Source organism: Octopus bimaculoides, chromosome 24, assembly GCF_046866305.1.
Source record: "Octopus bimaculoides isolate indiv1 chromosome 24, ASM4686630v1, whole genome shotgun sequence".
Taxonomy (NCBI): domain Eukaryota; kingdom Metazoa; phylum Mollusca; class Cephalopoda; order Octopoda; family Octopodidae; genus Octopus; species Octopus bimaculoides.
Genome location: NC_142951.1, coordinates 14,051,522 through 14,068,319, shown reverse-complemented (window position 1 = coordinate 14,068,319; position 16,798 = coordinate 14,051,522). Strand labels below are relative to the sequence as shown.

General features: G+C 35.0%; 1 protein-coding gene across 1 annotated transcript in view; it reads right to left on the bottom strand.

The window, feature by feature from the left end:
- Nucleotides 1–7,371: 7,371 nt before the first annotated feature.
- LOC106884245 (uncharacterized) overlaps nucleotides 7,372–16,798 on the bottom strand; it is a 43,560-nt gene continuing 34,133 nt past the window's right edge. Inside the window, exon 2 of the mRNA XM_014935515.3 lies at nucleotides 7,372–7,660. Within this exon, the coding sequence (XP_014791001.1) occupies nucleotides 7,393–7,660 (268 nt within the window). The 3' untranslated portion in view covers nucleotides 7,372–7,392. The remainder of the gene's footprint in view (nucleotides 7,661–16,798) is intronic.

Sequence of the window (16,798 nt, the reverse complement as noted above, 5' to 3'; positions counted from 1 at the left end):
ATCTCTATACTGCTAAGTTCAAATCCTACTGAGGTCCATGCTTTTAGTTCTTTGGGGTAGGAGTTGATATATAGTCTACCACTCAAGTAATAGGTTGATTCTTCTCTTTCTGGAAGAAATCACTCGATGTCAGACCTGGTGAGGAATGGACTCACCAAATTTAAATGCTTGTTATTTAATTTTTTTTTCTGCAGAAAAAATACATTGTTAAACTTTATTTAAAACTTCATTTTTGTATTTGGCATAATGACTCTCCCTAGACACAACAAAAGCTTATTTAAAAATTTTATTTGCAGTGTAGCTCCCTCTTTTATCTTTTGCTTGTCTGCTAAAGGCAACAAAATTATCAGACAATGGTGTTAGTCTGGATGATGGATGAGGTCTTCAACACAGAAAGCGAACATTTTTTGTGATTGATTTCTATAAAAAGGTGAGAAGGCAAAATACTTTACATAAAATGATTGAATTTCACTAAAAATATTTTCAATCAAAAGACTGAATATTAATTCTTTGATTTTTTAAAACCCTTTTGTTGCCATATTTCTGTTGAAATATGTTGCCTTTGTTTCAATGAATTTTGAAAATAATGAGGAATTTGGTAAGCTAAGTCTGCTATTTTTAAGCTGGTGTTTGGAACATAAATTGATGTGAAATTTTAATGGAAGTTTCTTAATTTAGATCATTATAGAAGATGTTATATGTATCATATGACCTTAGGGAGTCCCAGATGGGTTGGTATCAAAAGGGTTAAACAACTAGATGAAATATGGATTTCCTACTGCTAAACCTCACAAGGCTGTGTGGTTTAAAGGTTTGCTTCCCAACCATATGGTTCCAGGTTCAATCCCACTGCATGACACCATGGGAAAATGCCTTCTGCTGTAGCCTCGGGTTGACCAAAGCCTTGTAAGTGGATTTGGTAGACGGAGACTGAAAGAAGCCTGTTGTGTGTGTGTCTTTGCACCTGCGTTTGTCCCCTACCACTACTTGACAACTGATGTTGGTATGTTCACATCCTTGTAACATAGCAGTTCAGCAAAAGAGACCGATAGAATAACTATCAGGCTTCAGTAAAACATGTTCTGGGGTTGATTCATTTGACTAAAAGTTCTTCAAGGTCGCAGACTAATGACTGAAACAGGTAAAAGAAGTACTGACCCTTTTGTTACCAACCCACCTGAGACTATCCTTGGTTTAATGATTGAAATTTTCTGCTTGAAAATTACCTAAATACAGGAACCTGACCAGCCACTATCCATTTGTATCAGCTGCCTTCAAGGTGTCATGTGTTTTCAAACCTTTTACTGCTGATTTCCTCCACAAAATCGGGATAACTGTGGCCCATCTGAGAAATAAGTCCCAGAAGGTGGGGGTGACTGTTGCCGTGAGTGTCACTGGCTATTTTCTGCAACAACGCCTTTGCACTCGTGTTTGCAAGGTATAATTAATCATGCCATTTAGTCTAGGATGTACAGCCTGTTACCTCTCCACCCACAATCTTCTGCAGCTTAAATCCACTCCCTTTTTTTCCTTTTCTTTGTTTCTTTGGTGAGGTAGTTGTTTTGTATTCTTTTTTCTCAGTAATTTGATCTTTAATACTTGTAATTTTTTCATTCTTTCTGCTCTTCCTGTAAAAATATGTTGCTAAATAAAAATCATTTTTCATGATCGGCAAAATAAACATCAGTCGTTTTTGACTGAGTTGGAATCTCAGTCCAGTATAAAAGCCTCTTATCTCCTTGCCTAGTTGTCTCTTAAATTCATAGTCTTGAGCCAGTGTAAGAAAAGCATTACTATTGATAAGGCTTTAGTAAATAATTCATGTAAAATTCCTTTTTTAGGACATTAAGAAAGAGAAAAAAAAAAGTAACATAAAATATAAATATTCAGACTCTTCTTCCCTCAGTCTTTCTTTTTCTCTCTTGTTGTCTTATGTGGTAAAATAACAACATCAACAATGCCAGCAACAATATGGTTGTGATAATATGGTGCTTTTCGTTTGTTTCTTGATTTTTGTTTTCCATGGTTTCAGTGCAGTTGTTTTATCTGGCCATTGTTAGTGAGGGAAAAATATGGAAGAAGCTAACAAGAGAGTAGGTTTGTTCAAAGGTGGTGTTCACACACAGGCATCAAACAATCTGCCTTTTACTCTGAGAGAGAGGCCTTTTGTTGCCAGCAGAGGTAGGAGCTCTCTGAACTTTGCCCATCCTAACTTGATCACCTAGATAATGGAAGCTATCTGCTACCTCTAGCAGTTGACGGAGTCTATTTTCTGCCCATTTTCAGCATTTATTTTACCTGTGCATCTTCTGCATACAAAAGTTAGTTTCCCTGTTAACCTTCCCCTCATATTGCTGCACTTTTTATGTGTCCAAAGTTTATACTGGGTGCATCTTATGGAGTTTCTACCTACATCTTTTCTACAAATCGATTTGTCTGCCTTCATACTTACTAAGACTTTGGTTTTTGCTAGGTTAACTCTAAGGCCCTTTGATTCTAGACCTTGCTTCCATACCTGGAACTTCTCTAGTTCAGGTAGTGATTCATCTATAAGAGCAAGGTCATCAGCATAGAGGAGCTCCCAGGAGAAGTCTATCTTGAATTCCTCTGTTACTGCCTGGAGGACAAGAGGGGGCTGAGGACTGATCCTTGGTGAACCCCTACTTGTACCCTGAATTCTTCACTGTACTTATTGCCAACCCTCACCTTACTGGTAACACACACACACACACACACACAATGTCAACCTTAATTTTCAGTGCAAAAAATATTGTCAGATGATATTAACATATGGACGTAGCAGTGGGGAACCTACAAAAATTTTGTAGGTTAATCATGTGATCATCCTTTACCACACTTGACAGATTAAATTCAGAGAGCCTTGATTGTTTGGGATTGTCACTAGACATGTTCACTCACCCATATTGTCTTATGACATTAAAGAACTTACAAAAATTTCTAAACCTAATCACATGATCATCCTTGGCCAATCAAATTGTGTCCAAAACAGATACTAATTTGAGCCATGTTCTCTCTATAAAAACAAGAGAATTTTTGCACTCCAGTCAAAAGCAAGACTTGTAGCATAGCTCCATGTGTTTCTATCTCAACTTTTAAAAATCAGAGAAATCTGTGAAACCAGTTAAGTCTTTAAAAAAAAAAACACTAAACAAATCCCTGTGCATTTCCAACTTTATAAATATATATATATATATAAAAGATAAACAAGAGTGAAAAAACTACAGAAGGCTTGTGTTATATGGTTAAAGTATATATTTAAAATATATGCAGAGGTTGGACAAAATACTGGAAACACCTTAAAATTTCAAACAAATTAATTTTAATATGGGTAGCACCGACTTTAGTAGTAATTACAGCTTGAATTCTACGAAGTATGGACTCGTACAAAGTTTGAATTGTTTCCAAAAGAATTTTTGTCCATTCTTCAGCTAAAACAGTCTCCAGTTCTTGTAGTGATGATGGAGGAGGATATTGATTCCTTACTCCAAAAGGATAAGAAGCAAAATTATCCTCATCAACATTTCAAGACAGGACATAAAGAATTGGAATAAATGTCACCAAGGTGTCAATTTGATGCTTCAAGGATTCAGTCTACTATACTGTGTAGTTGACAAAATCAAAAACAAACAATGCACATGCACAAAATAAAAAATATAAAATGGTGTGTGTGTGTGTGTGTGTGTGTGTATACAAAGGTATTTAACTTGTATTAGTATTTCTATCAATATAAATACTTTTAATGTTTAATCAAATTGCAATAACACTGAATTAAAATATTTATACAGATTTTTTCCTTTCCTGAAGTGTGTATATATTTTTTTTGGCGGACTCTGTGTATGTATATATTTATATATATATATAATGGGCTTCTTTCAGTTTTCATCTATCAAATCAACTCACAAATCTTTGGTCAACCCAGGGCTATAGTAGCAATCACTTACCCAAGATGCCACACAGTGGGACTGAACCCACGACCATGTAGCTGAAAAGCAAGCTTCTTACCAAACAATCACACCGACACCTATATATGATTTTACTTATGAAAACACCTCAAATGACGTGAAAAAATTATTTTTATATTTTGTGTGTGTGTGTGTGTGTGTGTGTGTGAACATCTGGTACTTTTATTCTGTGGGAAAGTGAGTAATCATTAGGATTTGGATTTGTCTCGATTATCTTGCAGTTGAAGTTATTGCAAAACCATGGGAAGAGTTGTAAAAAAAAAAAAGCAAAAAAAAACCCCCAAACAATTCTCGTTATAATTCTATTTGATATTGTCTTGTAAATACATATACCACAAATTACTCGATTTGTTGGAAAGTACTGGAGATTTTGATAACAAAGTCTGCCTTTCATGTCAGCTGTCACCAATATAATCCGAATCAAACAATATAGAAAAAAAAAATATTTTCGCTTCAGCTGTCTGTTTCAATGAAGAGGAAGAGTGTGTCGTGTCCTTTATCAAATCCTCATTGCTACAAGTTGTCTTCTAAGACACATCACATTTTTATTATGCATAGAATATATTTTTTCTCTCTCTCTGCCAACCATCCCATTCCCCTCCCTCTCTTTTCTCACTCTAACTCCCTCCCTTCCCCCTCTCTACTTTTGCATTTTCTTTCTTTCTCTCAGTTTAATGTCTTTTCTGAGCCATTCCTCTCTCTGTATAATATTCTAATTCTGGGATTTTTTTTTCTTTTAGGTTCTGCTGTCCTTCTATTGGTTTCAACCATTGAACTATGCCATGCTGGAGCAAAGTTCCTTCAAGGATTTTACTTGATAATATAAGGCAACATCTGTACTTATTCAATGTGGTGCTTATTTTGTTTTCATTTATTGAAAGGCTAAGTTACATTTTGATGCAAATGTATGGAACTTGATATACACACACATACACATACACAAACATGCATATCTACAAAGATATTCATACACATGCATACATATATGTGTGTGTGTAGAGCATCCAGCCTTAGAAACCATGTCAAAGAAGGCACTGGAGCTTGGTGCAGTCCTCTGGTTTGCTGACTCCTGGATGCCAAACATGATGATGATGATATATATATATATGCATACACGAACTTAACATGCATAACTTAATATGCGTATTTGAATATACATATACACTCACACATACATATATACATACATGCCTATATCTCTCACACACATATACACATATATATGCATATCTAACTATCTCCCTGTCTGTCTAGCCATCCATCCATTCATATAAATATATATATTGTCATTGAATGTTCAAAATGAGGAGTAGATAGACAGCCGACAACTGATGAAGGGTCGTTCTCCGTGTTTACTTGTCCTGTTTTCCATTTTTTTCTCTCGTTGTTTGTGTATTTAACTCATTTGTTTTCATACTTCATGATGTTTACACAGTTGGTGACGTCCTGCACCCATATATGCATATATATATATATATATATATTTTTCATTTTCATTTTTACATTTTATCTAGTTTCAGCTCATGAGGTGTGGCCATGCTGGGGCACCGCCATTTGGTGTTGCTACACAATTTTACTTCACAAATTTTACTTCAGGAATTGACATTTGGTGCATGAGAGAGTTTGATGCAGCTGTCCTCATCTGCACCTACTGCCACGAAGTTGGTTCATCTGGGACATATATTTGTATATATATATATATATATATATATGTATTGATTGTTGAAGGTGTGAAATTGCATTTGATCCTCTGGTTGATAATTGATGAGGATTTGGTGACCTTCTGTATCTGTTTTCCATTTACTTGCGCATTTATTATATGATCTTTTAACTTAATATATACATATATATATATATATATATATATATATATATATATATATATATATATATATATATATACCGGTAAATAATATGTGACAATTATTCGGTAGCCATGATAAAACTACGAGTTTCGGATGTCGGGGTGGAAACCCACGCTGCCATCTCTTCAGTTATCGGGCCATTGAAAAAAATGCTATGAAAATGACCGTTAAACATTTTCATAGCATTTTTTCAATGGCCAGATAACTGAAGAGATGGCAGCATGGGTTTCTGCCCCGACATCCGAAACTCGGAGTTTTATCATGGCTACCGAATAATTGTCACATGTTATTTACAGATAAATTCCTCTAATTACATAATATCGAGGTCTCTTTCTTTCTTTTGTTGTCTTACCTTTTCTATCAATATATATATATATATATATATATATATATATATATATATATATGTATATATATGTATATATATATATATATATATATATGTATATATGTATATATATATATATATATATATGTATATATATATATATATATATATATATATATATATATATATATATATATATATATATATATATATGGATGGATGGATGAATGCATGTATAAGCAGTAATGTTTATGTTTACCATCAAGCCACCATGTATTAACTTTTTGAATTAATTATTTTGATAACCTATTTAAACCTGAATCAGCTTTTGCATTTGAGGTTCTTGATTGCCCCTCATAATTTATCAAGAGTAAAAATTAATATCATAGGTGAAGTCACAGTCTCATTTTCTGGTACTAGCATACACACAAATGACGGCGGTCCATTATGCAGTTTCCGTCATTGAAATTCCACTCACAAGGCACTAGTCAATCCATAATTAAATTTCCTTAATTTCTTTTTTTCCAAATGAAGTGTGTTCCAAATTGATAAATCTTAAATTTTTTCCAAAAACAGAGCTGTGGTTATAGTGATTATGATGGAAGTGGAGGTGGAAAAGAGTGTGAGTGTGTTGAGACTATAACATTGAAATTTAAACTGGAAATGAATTTCACTGAAAGAAAATGGAATATTTTTTCTTATTGATTGAAAATCAACTTCCAGTTTCTTTTTAAAGTTAAATTTGCCATTGATTTTTAAAATATATATATCATTGCAGGCATAACTGTGAAGAAGCCACATAAGAAACTTGCTTCCAAGCCGTATGGTTCTGTGTTCAGTCTCACTGCATGGGCAAGTGTTTTCTACTATATCCTCAGGCTGACCAAAGCCTTGTGAGTGGACATGGTACATGGAAACTGAAAGAAGCCCATTGTATACATATGTATATATCTGTGTGTGTGTATGTATTTTGTGTTTGTCCCCCATCACTGCTTGACAACTGGGGTTGGTGTGTTCATGTCCCTGTATGACACCTTTAACAAGACACCTTCAGGGCTGACAAATGAATTTGATAGACAAAACTGTGCAGAAGCCATGTTGTGTATATAAATTGGGTTGGTCAGGAGTTTAAGATGCTTTGATAATAAGTCTGCTCCATCAAGAGCTGAATAAACAATATCAATAGTAGCCATAGTTATAATAGTAAAAAATGTGTTTATTGTTTCTCTTTTGTCACAAGACTGTCAACGAAAACTTCTTGCTGATATGAAATCCTGAATGGATGTTGGATCCATGATAAGCCACATATTATTAAGTCGCGGACCTTCTTACCAATACGGAAATTATTGTATACTATGCAATGATGACAGCAACTCATGCCATGAACAGCTTGGAACACATTGTTAACCTCTTCAAATGTTAGTCGGTTTCGCTGAAATTTCCATGCTGGTTCCAGTATATGTAGCTGTGAACAGTCTTTATCACTGAAAATAAAATATTAAGAATAGTTTTTTAGAAAATGAGTGATGATAAAAAAAGAAAAGCAAAAAAAATAAACATGTCAGTTAAAGAAGAACCATGAATGACCATGGGATTGCTCCTAGAAAGTCCCCCCCCCAAAGCACAATTCTGGGCAAGATTGTTTATGGAAGACCAGCAGTCGCTCGTGCATACCAGCCTCCCCTCTCCATACCACCAATGTTATCCAAGAGAATGGCAAAGGCCAATACAGTTTGGCACCAGTGATATTGCAACACATTTCTACAGCTGAGTGAACTGGAGCAATGTGAAATAAAGTGTCTTGCTCAAGAACACAACACACAGCCCAGTCCAAGAATCAAACACACTACCTCATGATTGTGAGCCCGATGCTCAAACCACTGAGCCATGTGCCTTCACAAACAAAGTATATGATATATAACACACACACACACACATTCTTAAACAAGAATATTATTGATTTCAAATTTGTGTACAGAGCCAGAAATCTTGGGGGACTGGGTAAGTCAATTACATTGACCACAGTGATCAACTGGTACTTATCTCTTATTTTATTGACCCTGAAAGGATGAAAGGCAAAGTCGACCTCAGCAGAATTTGAACTCAGAATGTAAAGAGGGACGAAATGCTGCTAAGTGTTTTGCCTGGCTTGCTAATGATTCTGCCAGCTCACTGCCTTAACTCATTGGTGCTGAAATTTTTCTAATGAATGAAATTGCCTGGAGATTCACAGATACTATTATTTTGACCTAAATAACAACTGAAAAAAATTTCATTGAAATCCGTTTGATATTTCCTGAAATAATCACTGTCAGTTATAATGGACATTAAGCACTGTGCATATGAATCTTTAATAAGCTTGTTAACTTTGCAATCTACTTATTTAGAGGCTAATAAAAAGTATTATATCTGACCATAACTTTATTATGTAAATAATTCCTGTTCACATAAATAAGATATCAATGAAAACTGAAAATTTATTTAGTAAAATATATCCTTTTGAAATGAAACTATTCAGCTTTACCGAACATGATACTTCTTGAAACATTTGGGATGAACCCCTACATCACATTTTTCACATATGAAATGATTTACCCCGGAGTGCTCTTTGCATCTCCTTTCGTTTGGAATATATTCAATCCAATGCTCAACACCATCATATCTTGCATTGTCTTTCAAATGAGCAGATGTGAATTTTCTTTGAAACTTTGGAGTGCCATATGTTTTCAATAGAGTTAGAGAAATGTTTTCGACGAAATTGTATAATGTAATTTTGTGCCCTGCTCTATTCATCAAGATGCATGCATTTTGGGTTGCCACAGATACAAAATATGAAAAAATAGGCCACCACTATTTATTTTGCTACATTCGAATCCTATAGAAACCGATGTTATGATCCAGAAGGTCAACAAATCCCATATATTTGTTGTAGTTTTGGATGTTTTCAGGCTGTGGAATTGGAACATATTTCTTTTGAGGCCTATCATAGCGCTCAACAGTGGACATTTCATAGGTTTCAAAGTTTGATAGCAGAACAACATTGTTATTATCTTTTCATTTCACAGTGGCTATATTTGATGTAGACTTGAAGTCAACTGTTCCTCTGAGGCATGCTTTCATTTCAGTTTTCGTTTTGAAAGGATATCTAGCCATCCTATTTTCTCTGCAGGTTCCTGTCACATGTATTCCTTTCTCAAAAAGTTTCTCCATCAATTGAATATTTGTAAAATAATTATCAAAAATGTTTTTAAACCTTTATTGTCTGGTACTCCTACAGCATCAATGAGATCAAGGACAATGTTCCCACCTAGGCCAAATGCATTTTTGATTTTATTGGGACCGTCTTTCTTGTCAAGCATGCATATATCCATGCTGAGAACAAAGGGCCCTTTTATAACTCATTTGGCATAGTGCTTACCATAATATGGAATCATACTTTCGCCAACAGAGAGATGTTCTCCCAAGCCACAATGTTCCTTGAATTTTTTTTGTAAGCGGTCAAGTAGAGGTCGGAGTTTGAATGCACGATCGTCTCCTGAAGCATTGGCACTAAATGGATATTTCTTAATATAGTCTTAAATCTGTCTCACCTCATGCTATTTTGTAAAATTTTTGGAACATTGTCTTCAGATGACCAATACCTTCTTTTATTAGGGAGTGGACAGTGAGCTGAGAGAAGTAATCCATACAGCTCCAATTTGCAGACATTCAGAACTTTATCTTTTTGAACAGCATATCGGTTTGTTTATTCTACAATGTCATCCAGTAATTCATTTGTGAAGAACAAACTAAAGAAATCTACTGAATTTGAACAAGATTTTGCTTCCTCAGATATATCTACAGGCTCACATGAAGTTGAAACACAATTCACCGCTTTGTTTTCTTCCAATTTCTTGTTTTATTGAATTTAATTTGTTTTAGATTTCCTGCAACTTCTTCAATTTCTTCAGGTATATCCTGTTGACAAGAAATTTGTGTGTCAGTTTCCAAAAGCCCTCTTTTCAGTTGAACTGAGGAACCTACAGCCTCATCATCTGAAGTATCACTATCGCTGTCAGAGAGTTCTATATTGTGAGGGAGACCCATGTGAACGTTCCCGCCATTGCTCAGCTGTTCCAATAATGCCAGGGCTTCTACTGTTGTAAGACTGAAAGAAAAACTTACAATGATATAGAGATATGAAGGTATAAAATTTATTGTAAATGAAAACCAGAGATTATTTCATATATATCATATTGGCTATTTATAACATGAATCTATATCAACACACATAAAATATCAGGTGTGCTGTGGATGTCCGTTATAACAGACAGGGGTTCTATTTTATTTTGTTGACGACATAAATCTCAAATGATAACAAATAATATTAGTCATCTCACCTATGATCATAAAAAACCACATAGAAACCACAATAATGCCTACAGAATTAAATAATTGGAAATAATTGGCTTACCATTTACTGAATGCCATGCTTGTACTCACCATGTTGCACAACTGTGGTTGTTACAAGTTATGGTGCAAGACTGCATGCACATTAAGAAAAGGTTTCATTCTTTGATACAGATCATACACAAATCACAATTTGTAGCAAGTATTTGTTTTATACCCTTATAAATTAAGTGTCAGTTTAAACAGACAATTGGTAAGAATGGGTTAAAACAAGAATTTTATTGACAGAGACCTTGAAGTTTAGCTAGTTAACCCTTTTGAGACACATGGTGTTTTGGTACGTGTAGCCAAAGGGACCAAAATTTTTTTTTGAGATTGAAATTGATGGGTCTATGTAGAAAACAAAGGATAAAGTGCCTAAAACTACTTTATTAGTATGTAAAACTATATATACTATGAAAGCTTATAAACAATACAATAAGAAAATCTAAAACAACACAATACATGGAAATAAATAATATAATAAACCAGCCATTCACAACATTTGCTTCATCAGGCTGATCAATCTGCCCAGATGCCCCAAAAGACTTAAGCCATTGTTGGACTATGGTGCATTTAAGTTAATCTTGGCTATATATTGTCTCTATTGAGTCAAAATCTTCCTTGGGTATGTAGGTTTGAGTGGAGTGGTAATTAGGTTTTAGGATAAGTAAAGGCCACTTTCTTCTATCATAGTTCAACATTTCTCATGGCACCAGCAGACAAAATGGAAAAGGCGTTGTGAAGGAGATATGCTGGAACAGCTACTCTGACTCACTTGCAGATAGTAATCTCTGCCCCTGTAGTGGTGAGTAGAGATATAGTCTGGGGACCAAGGACAACAGAGGTCTCAATTGTCCACAGGCTTGACCATAAGCCTATTGGAGAGTGACTGATACATTGACAGTTTGTCTTTTTCAACATGACGAGCAGCAGAGCCTGGGCCCTTAGCTGACAACACCAAGTTGCCGCTGGAGAAGGTGTCACAGCATGTCACATCCCAGATGGGGAAGTGGGAGGGGGGGCTTACCACCTTGGAACGGGAAAAACTGTCATACCGTCTGGCCTTTTACCATTCCTTTAGTCTAGCTCCACTGGCTCAAGCTAGGAAAGGAGGCTTGTGACATCAAGGCCATGCTTTATGATCTTGTTAAGGGCAGTATGGCATGGAAGGTGGCCAGCACTATGATGGGAGGACAATGGGTGGAGGCCAACAGAATTTGTTGTGGATCTACAGCGACATTCATGAGGCTCACAGATCTGGAGATGAAGCCACAGGGAAATGTCAATGCTCAAGTAGTCATTATCAAGTTGAGTACCAGTTGCAAGTGAATGTTGACCTGCCCTGCCTTCACAGCCAGAGGTGTGCCATCATTTTAAATCTACAACACTATGAGGAAGTGCATTGTGACCAGTGGGATATAACACTATGCCATACTGTGACATATCATCATCATCATCATTCGCCATCCATTTTAAATGGACACAATATTGGATGTTGGTTATGTACCACTGGTTGTGTGAGAAAGAGAGAATTATTTTTACAGATGGCCAATCTCAAGATGCTGAACCTTATGAAGGAGATGACAGAGGACTGAGATAGGTTGTACTTGAGATTGCTGTTCTTGAGAGTCTCGCCCACCACAGCAGAATCGAGATCCTAAGACCAAGGTGCCATGTAAAAACATTAGTGTGAGTGATGGTGCCACATAAAAAGCACTCAGAACACTCTGTAAAGTGGTTGGTATTAGGAAAGGCATCCAGCTGTAGAAACCAAGCCAAAACAGACCAAGGAACAAAGTGCAGCCCCTGGCCTTGCCAGTTCCTGTCAAGCCATTCAACCCATGCCAGCATGGAAAATAGTCATTAAATGTTATTGTTGATGATGATGATGATGATGATGATGATGATGATGTTGAGGATGGTGATGATGATAACCTGAAAATAAGCTACAGTTGCATCCTGAGCATAAAAATATATTACATGCACTTTATTAATAAGACTCTATCATGCTCTGACTGGAAACACAAATGCATGGTCCTCTATGACTACTGACTACACCTTCTGGATATCAGAAGTGAATGGATTGATATACCTCAACTAGAAACTGAACTAACAACATAGACTCACCTATCCAGAGCTTATTGATTATCTAATGCACCTGCACCATAGTACTGGAGATAACATGATTTTTTCACTTTATTATTTTTTCTTTTTTTCTTTCACACCATGTAGATCGTATTTTGCACTTGAAAAGAACAAAATCCTTTAAAAATCACAAAATTCCAAATACACACTCTCATCAGCACCCACCCACCCATTCACTCCAATTTCTTGAATAGGGTATTCCCAGTTGAATATGTTACTTCTTGAAAGTTTCGACTGTATTACAAAAGCGATCCACTTCAATATCAACTAAAAAGAATTCTCTTTAGCATCTCATGTTTCCTTTTATTTTCTGGTCTCTTCTGTTCTCTCTGTTTATCATTAAAATCTATCAAACATCTTTACTTTTATGACGAGCAATTTTCACACCGTAGTCCTTAGTTTCTGTAAATATTTCACAAGCCTCAGTTGTTTCGTTGGAAAAGGAAAACAAAAACACTTGAAAGGCGTATATATTTTTTGTCTTGGATCAGAGCAAATTGCATTTTTGTTTGTTTCCTGTTAGTGATACATAAAAAAAGGGAGTTTGATGGCTTTCCCTTATTTAACTGAAAAGAAGACTTCTAATCATTAATTAATTAAAAAAAAGAAAAAAAAAATGATTGGAGATGATACTCATTAAACTAATCTTCTACAGTTAAAGTATTTGTATATTGTTCTCCATAAGAATTGGGGAGCACACATATTCAACAGCAGGAAAATATCTTGTGATATTTACTACTGTACCTTTATATTCTGAGTTCAAATCCAGCCAAAGTCACCTTTGCTTTTTATCCTTCAGGCAGTAGGTGGAGGGGATTAGTCAATTCCATTGACCCCAGTGCTAAACTGGTACTTATTTTATCAACCCCAAAAAGATGAAATGCAAAGTCAACCTTGGTGGAATTGTAACTCAGAATGCGAAGAGCTGAAAGAAATGTTACTAAGCAGTTTGTCTGACATACTGATTCTGCCAACTTGCTACCTTAATAATTATTTCAAATTTTTGCCACAAGGGCAGCTTGGGGGAGGTGGGAGATGAGTCAATTACATCAACCCCAGTGTTCAACTAGTACTTGTTTTATCAACTCTGAAAGGATGAAAGGCAAAGTCAACCTCAGCATTTTGTCCGGCGCACTAACATTTCAGTCGGTTCGCCACCATAACTTGCTGCCTGAATAATAATAACAATCCTTTCTACCAAAGGCACAAGGCTTGGAATTTTGGTAGAGGGGACAAGTTGATTACATTGACTCCAGTGCTTAACTGGTACTTATTTCATTGACCCCGAAAGGATGAAAGGCAAAGTTGACCTCAGCTGAATTTGAACCCAGAATGTAGAGATGGTCTGAATATTGCTAATCATTTTAATTAGCATGCTAATGATTCTGCTAGCACACTGCTTTTTTTTTTTTTTTTTTTTTTTTTTTTTTTTATTATTATTATTATTATTATTATTATTATTATTATTATTATTATTATTATTATTATTATTATTATTATTATTATTATTATTATTATTATTATTATTATTATTATTATTATTATTATTATTATTATTATTATTATTATTATTATTATTATTATTATTATTATTATTATTATTATTATTATTATTATTATTATTAATAATAATAATAATAATAATAATAATAATAATAATAATAATAATCCTTTCTACTATAGACACAAGGCCTGAAATTTTTGGGGAAGGGAACTAGTTGATTACATTGACCCCAGCGCACAACTGGTACTTATTTCATCAACCCCAAAAGGATAAAAGGCAAAGTTGACCTTGGTGGAATTTGAATAATAATAATAATAATAATCCCTTCTATTATAGGCACAAGGCCTGAAATTTTTGCGAAGGGGGCTAGTTGATTACATTGACCCCAGTGTTCCACTGGCACTTAATTTATCAACCCTGAAAGGATGAAAAGCAAAGTTGACCTTGGCAGAATTTGAACTCAGAATGTAGCAATGGGCAAAATACTCCTACGCATTTCATCCAGTGTGCTAATGACTCTGCCAGCTCACCACCTTAATGATAATAATTATAATAATAGCATCAAAGACAACATATGAGGGTTTAGCTTTTGCTGAACGACCTGCACAAATGATTTGCTTGTATGTGCTGTACATCAGCTCACTCCCTGCATCAAATCAATGTTGCTTGAACAGGTGCACAGCATACCATGCATCAGGTGTCGAAATGATTGCAGAGCAATGTGAGATGAAGTGTTTTGCTCAAGGACACAATGCACCACCTGATCTAGGAACTGAAACCATGCATCCTCGAATAATAATAATAATAATAATAATAGATAGATAGATAGATAGATAGATCGATAGAGAGGTGAGTTCTTAACTTTTGTATACGATTGCCACAATCCATCACTAAGGTAAACATAGCTGACGTAATCCATCACCAAGGCCAACTTAATGACAAAAAGCGCGACTCGAAAGTAACTTATTTATTGGTGCTTTGAACAATATTTCAGCATCAATATTTAGACTGACATTATTTTATTTTGAACCTGTGGAAGGCACGCGAGATGCCGAAATATTGTTCAAAGCACCAATAAATAAGTTACTTTCGAGTTGCGCTTTTTGTCATTAAGTTGGCCTTAATAATAATAATAATAATAATAATAATAATAAACCTTAAAAAATAATGATAAAAATGTTGAAATGACAGAAATGATACAGCACCTAAGAGTATTTGAGTTGCCTCCCATCATATCCTGTGTTCAAAGAAACACCACAACTGTCTTTTTACATCAATAAAACAAGTGACAATCGTAATAGACTATTCCTATCTACAACAAAAGTCCTGGCTTTGTACCAATCTAAGAAATCCTTGTTACTAGCATTGTCACATCATCAAAAGAGTTGAGTCTTTAGATTTGGTAGCACCGCATTCCTGGCAATAACATCTGCTTATTTCCCCTCAGGTCATTCTTGGTTTTAGCATATTTCTGTGCATAAAAATTAACCAAAAGATTGCAGTATTACTAAGTTAGAACAAAGTTGATTTGTTCTTTAGCTGGAATGTGTAGAAGACATAGAAGACATCAGAGATGTAAACCGCTTCAAGCAAACACAGTGTGTGGATATTAAGTAGGTTTTCTGTAAGGTGGTTTCAGTGTTGTTATGTGAGAAACTGGTTGTATCTTAATCATGAACTGGGTGTGTTGTTTTAACCATTTACTAATTTTAACATCAGGTTATGTATGGCAAGCCGAGTGTGAACTGGTTTTTCATTCTATGCAATTATCTGAAGCCATTTTATAGATGACAGTGGATCGATTGCAGAATTATTAGAGCTTCATGTGCTGTCCAAACACGTTGCATTTATTTGTGTATGGTTAAAATCATTGAGGAAAGAAATTTCAAATTGGAATGAAGTAGATTACTTTCAGCTATGCTCTTATTTTACATTAGACACATTTATACCAAAGTGGAGCTGAACAGTGACAAAGAACAAAAGAAGTTTTATTTAAGCTTATCCTTTGGAACAGCTAGAGATATTCAAGTTGCAAAGGCTCTTTAAAAGACTTTTACCTTTGTGAAGTATATCTATGGCAAATCAGCCTCATTTGGCCTCAGACACTTCCATTTATATTCATCCGAGTGTTTTAAATTCGGTAACCTAAGCTTGTGAAACACCTGCCAATTATGGAGTCTCTCCTTTCAGTTAAAATATGTTGTTGTTGCTATTGTTGTTTAATCACAGTTCAGCCTTGATTGAGCTGACATGATCAAAGGTATTCAGCTGTGACTATGCTGTCTTAAATTTTGTCACGACACAGTGTATCCATATCTTTATTTTTTGAGAGAATACATTATCTACTGTGCCCTTTTTTTCTCAAATGGTACATCGTGATATCAACCCTTTTCTTGTCCTATGCATCACATATGACATATGGGTAATATATTGTTACGAAGGAGGATAAATATAATTTTAAATGGTACCACTTGAAATCAAAATACTGTTCTCTAGTTCTACAAAAGAAAACTGATAATGGATCAATAATTAATTCTAATGA